The sequence below is a fragment of the Eimeria acervulina genome, genomic scaffold, assembly GCF_000499425.1.
Source record: "Eimeria acervulina Houghton genomic scaffold, Eah_scaff1145, whole genome shotgun sequence".
NCBI classification, from domain to species: domain Eukaryota; phylum Apicomplexa; class Conoidasida; order Eucoccidiorida; family Eimeriidae; genus Eimeria; species Eimeria acervulina.
The window spans coordinates 1-5,000 of NW_013549397.1; the positions used below are offsets into that span (position 1 = coordinate 1).

At 52.9% G+C, this 5,000-nt stretch overlaps 2 protein-coding genes across 2 annotated transcripts in view; one reads left to right on the forward strand and one right to left on the reverse strand.

Moving 5' to 3' along the window:
• Positions 1 to 586: 586 nt before the first annotated feature.
• EAH_00056220 (hypothetical protein, conserved) lies at positions 587 to 3,043 on the forward strand (the record flags this gene model as incomplete). The annotated part of the gene is made up of 3 exons (XM_013393818.1): positions 587 to 1,400; positions 1,622 to 2,529; positions 2,726 to 3,043. The coding sequence occupies 3 exons, from the start codon at positions 587 to 589 to the stop codon at positions 3,041 to 3,043; spliced, it is 2,040 nt and encodes a 679-aa protein (XP_013249272.1).
• A 685-nt stretch (positions 3,044 to 3,728) lies between these two features.
• The window catches only part of EAH_00056230 (rar1, putative), a gene marked incomplete at both ends in the record, with an annotated part of 5,294 nt that continues 4,022 nt past the window's right edge, over positions 3,729 to 5,000 (reverse strand). The window contains 3 exons of the mRNA XM_013393819.1: positions 3,729 to 3,903; positions 4,586 to 4,815; positions 4,970 to 5,000. The exon at positions 4,970 to 5,000 is cut by the window's right edge and continues 175 nt beyond it. Of these exons, the coding sequence (XP_013249273.1) occupies positions 3,729 to 3,903; positions 4,586 to 4,815; positions 4,970 to 5,000 (436 nt within the window). The remainder of the gene's footprint in view (positions 3,904 to 4,585; positions 4,816 to 4,969) is intronic.

Genomic DNA, 5,000 nt, shown 5'->3' on the forward strand with positions numbered 1-5,000 from the left:
TATATATATATATATTTATATATATATAAACATATATATATATATATAATATTTACATATACTTATTTGTTTATTTATATGTTTATCCTTGCATATTCTTTACACCTAATTGCCTCTCTTTGCCTATATATATATATGCATAGATAGATAAAAATAAACAGAATTAAATAAATAAATAAATATATATATATATAAATGCATATATATATGAATAAGTTTAAATAAATATAAATATAAATATATTGCTTGTGGACAAGTCCCCTGCATATTATTTAAACCGATTTGCCCGCACTCTTAGCCTATATAAATATAAATAAATAAATAAATAAGTATATATATATATATAAATGCATGCATAAGTAGATAAAAAGAAGTATAATTAAATAGAATTGAATATAAATATATTTATATTGTTTATCTGCAGGTCCCCTGCATATTATTTACGCCGATATGCCCTCACTCTCTTTCTTTTCGGCCTTTAATTCTGCCGGACAGCGCAATACTTAGGGTGTATGTACCCCACAGCAGCAGAGGAGCAGCACGTGTTGCTGTTGATGGTATTCATAGGAAGCAGCTATTAAAAGGGATGAGTGTAGAGATCTTTATTGCTGCAGCACCGCTACCGCTTGTTGTCAGCAGCAGCAGCAGCAGCGAAACGCAGTGGGCACACTCTCTAAGTAAATGTCTTAACTGGAACCTAAGAATAGGGCAGCAGCAAACATATCAAACTCATAAACAGCAGCAGCAGCAGCAGCAGCAGCAGCAAGGGCAGCAGCAAGGGCAGCAGCAGCAGCAGGAAGGGCAGCAGCAACAGCAGCAAGGACAGCCGCAGAAAGAGCAGCAGCACTGTACACAGCACTCCACATCCTGTCATGCCTGCAACGCCAGTCTGCAGCTGCAGCAGCAGCAGCAACAGCAGCAGCAGCAGCAGCAGTGGTTGCTTCATGGGGGCCCATCAGATACTCCACCCACACCTCTAATGCTCGTCCGAAGCACAAAAGCTGCTGCTGCTGCTGCTGCTGCACCTGCACCTGAAGCCTCTGCAGCAGCAGCAGAACCTGCTGCTGCTGCTGCTGCTGCTGGAGATTCATATCTGCAGAAGCGGGAAATGCCGCAGGACTATTCCGATAGAAATGCTGCAGCAGCAGCAACAGCAGCAGCACCACCTCCAGCAGCAACAGCAGCAGCAGCAGCAGAAAAAGCAGCAGCAGATGAAAATCTGCCCTCTGCAGGCTGCAGCACAATCTGCAGCAGCGGGGATGCGCTTGCAGTTGAAGAGCAGCAGCAGAAACAGCAGCAGCAACAGCAACAGCAACAGCAGCAGCAGCCCCCTATACTCGATCAGGCTGCTGCAGCAGCAGCAGTGTCTCCATCACTAACAGCTGCAAATGCCCTGCAAGGTGAGCACAGCTTTTGTCTAATGCTGCTGCTGCTGCTGCTGCTGCAGTTCTTGCCTTCGAGTCCTGCCGCAACAGCAGCAGCAGCAGCAGCAGCAGCACTAGCAGCAGCAGCCTCCTATGGGCTGGCCCGCGAGGCGAGCAGCTTAGGCGTTCAAGGGTTTAGGGTTTAGGGTTTAGGGTTTAGGGCTGTTTGTCTCCTTGTTGTTTTTATGCTGCCTCAGGGAGCCCTTCTGGTGTTTGCTACTGCTGCTGTTGCCAGCCCAGCCACCGTCACAGCAGCAGCAGCTGCAGCAGAAGCAGGTGCAGCAGCAGCAGCAGCAGCAGCAGCAGCTATGCCCGTAGTTGGCGTGGCTGCTGCTGCTGCCGTGGAGCGCGTACTGTTGATGCTTCTATGAGGGGCTCTGGGGGGGAATGGGTTCCTGCAGCAGCAGCAGCAACAGCAACGGAAGCAGCAGCAGCAACAGCAGCAGCAGCAGCAGCAGGAATGGGTGGCGGCAGCCCCAGGATATATCGCGCCTTCCCCTTGAGGTCTTCGGCGTTCTCTGGAAGCAGCAGGCAGCAGCAGCAGCAGCAGCAGCCGCTGCTGCACCTGCAAGAGCGCCACTACTTGACAAGTGAAGATACAGAGGGCGTCTGCAGCAGCAGCTGCAGCAGCAGCTTCAGCAGCAGCTGCAGCAGCAGCACCAGGAGGTTCCCTAGCTGCGGCGAGCTTAACCGAGTTCTTCAAGCTGATGCTGCTGCAGCTGCTGCTGCTGCTGCTGCTGCGGCTGGCACCAGCTGCGCTCGTTGCAGCACGAAGCTGCCCCGCTCCCACAGAATCTTTGCTCCTGTAGCAGCAGATGCAGCAGCAGCAGATACAGCAGCAGCAGATGCAGCAGCAGCAGATGCAGCAGGAGAAATTGCAGCAGCAACCACTACTGGTCCTGATAGAGGAGCAGCAGCGGCCGCAGCAGAGCAGCATCAGCACAGCAGCAGCAGCAGCAGCAGCAGCAGCAGCAACAGCAACAGCTGCTGCTGCTGCTGCTGCCGTTCCCACCGGCGCTGCAGCAAAGCTGCTGGCCATAGTCATGAGGTTTTGCGGGGCAGCAGCAGCGCTTTCTTTAGACCTTTTAGTGATGCCACCCCAACTGTAAACCCTAAACCCTAATCTCTAAACCCTAAACCCTAAACCCTTGGGCAATATCCACCCTTACGCCGCTTAAACACAATAGCCTAACACTAGAGTTTTGATGTTGTTTTTAGGGTTTACGGTTTGGTGATTAGGGTTTAGGGTTTGGTGATGAGGGTTTAGGGTTTAGGGTTTAGGGTTTGTGCATTTGCTGCAGGTGCAACTCGAGGCACATAGCACAGCTGTGTTGTTGACTGACGTCTGCAGCAAAAAGCAGCAGCAGCAGCAGCAAGAGAAGCAGCAACAGCAGCACCAAGGGCAGCAGCAGCAAGGGCAGCAGCAAGAGCAGGAACCACAGGAGCAACAGGAGCAGCTGCGTGAGCGGAAGCAGCAGCAGCAGGAGCAGCGGCAACAGCAGCAGGAACAACTGCAGCAGCCTGAGGAGCAGCAGCAGCAGCAGGAAGAGAAGGCTGCACCACCTGCAGCAAAAACAATTGAGGGCTGCAGCAGCAACAGCAGCAACTGCAGCACTTGACAGCTGCGCGGCCATGCCGACAGCTGCTGCTGCTGCTGCAGCGGCAGCAGCAGCAGCAGCAGCAGCAGCAGCAGCAACGGGTGTCTGTACACCTGAATGCAGTCTCTGCCCCCGGAGCGAATTTCAACTCCGGTGCCGACGCAATTTTTTTTTAGCTCACCGAAACCCTAAACCCTAAACCCTAAACCCTAATAGTCACTCACAGTACGAGAACGTGCAGCTGCCTTAGGGCCGACGCAGCAGCGGCAGCAACAACTGCAGCAACAACTGCAGCAGCAGCAAACGCAGCAGCTGCAGTAGCAACGACTGCAGCAGAAACAGCCGCAGCAGCAACAACTAATCTAGCGGCAGCTGCGGTAGCAACAACTGCAGCAGCAACAGGTACAACAGCAACAGCAGCAGCAACTGCAGCAGGAACAGCAGCAACAAATGTAGCAGAGTAGCGCAGTAGAGTATCTTAAAGAATAAGTCGTGCAGCTCAAGCTTGTGTTGGCAACTGCTGCTGCTGCTGCTGCAGTAAACGCTACTCCCTTAACTGCTGCTGCAGCAGCAGCTGCTGCCGCCTCGAGAGGGGCTGCTGCCCTTTCTGCTGCTCCTGCAGCTGCTGCTGCAGCAAATGCTGCTGCCTCTAACGGTACTGCAGCAGAACCTGCTGCTGCTCTTATCGGTGTTGCTACAGCTGCTGCTACTTCAAAATCATTGCTGCAGCAGCAGCAGGGAACGAGTGCTGCTGCAGCGACAGCTCCTGCTCCTGCTGCTGCTGCTGCTGCTGCTGCTGCTGCCGATGCAGCAGCAGCAGCAGCATCTGCTGCTCAGATGCTGCCTTCACTGGGGAGCAACCATCTTGGGAGCATGCGGGCCTGCACAGGACACAACAGCCAAACCCTAAACCCTAAACTCTAAACCCTAAACCCTAAACCCTAAACCCTAAACCCCACCAAGCCCTGAGGTCTATGCCGTAGTAACCCCTGAACTCCAAACCCTACCCCGTCTCAACCCCCAGCCCTCAAACCCTAAATCCCCAAACCCTAAACCCTAAACCCTGAACCTTTAAATCCTAACCCTAAACCCCCAAGCCCTAAACCCTAAACCCTCAAGCCCTAAACCCTAAACCCTAAACCCTAAACCCTCGCACCAGTTTTGCAAGTTGGCAGTTTAAGGAATTCATCCCAGTCATACGCGCGACCCCCGCAGCAACTCCAGCTCTTGCAACCATCGCGAAAAGTAGGGGCCCCAGGGTGATAGCTGCAGCAGCAGCAGCAGCAGCAGCAGCAGAAGTTGCAGCAGCAGCAGCAGAAATTGCAGTTGCAGCAGCAGAAGCAGCAGCAGCAGAAACTGCAGCAGCAAAAAGAAAGGTCCTAACTGCTTTTACAGCTCCAAGAGATGCAGCACGGAGCAGCAGTAGCGAAGAGGAGCAGCACGCGCTGCAGCAGCAGCAACAGCAGCAGCAGCAGACCTGCATGCAGTGTCGTTGTTGTCCTCTGGTTTGTAGTTTTTGCTGCAGCCTTTGTTAATACATTTATGCTCCCCGTCCGGAGATACCTGCAACACAAACAGCCACCCCATCTGCTGCTGCTGCTGGTGCTGCTGCAGCCACTAGAGCTTTTGTTGTACTTCTGCTGCTGCTGCTGCAACGAATCTTGCTGCTGATGGTGGTGCTGCTGCTCCTCCTGCATCGGCTGGAGCTGAAGCTGCTGCTGCTTCTGCTGCTGCAGCGACTGTAGCTGCAGCAGCAGCTGCTGCTGCTGCTGTTTCTGAGTGCTTTCGCTCGCCTACCCAGGGCACTTCCGTCTGCAGCACACAAAGAGAGGCAGCAGCAGCAGCAGCAGCAATCCTACAAACAGCAGCAGCAGCAGCAGCATCACCGGCATAGGAGCTGCAGCAGCAACAGCGGGAGAGGGAAAAGTAAGAGATGAGGAGACTGACTTGCTGCTGTTGCTGTTGCTGCTGCTGCTGT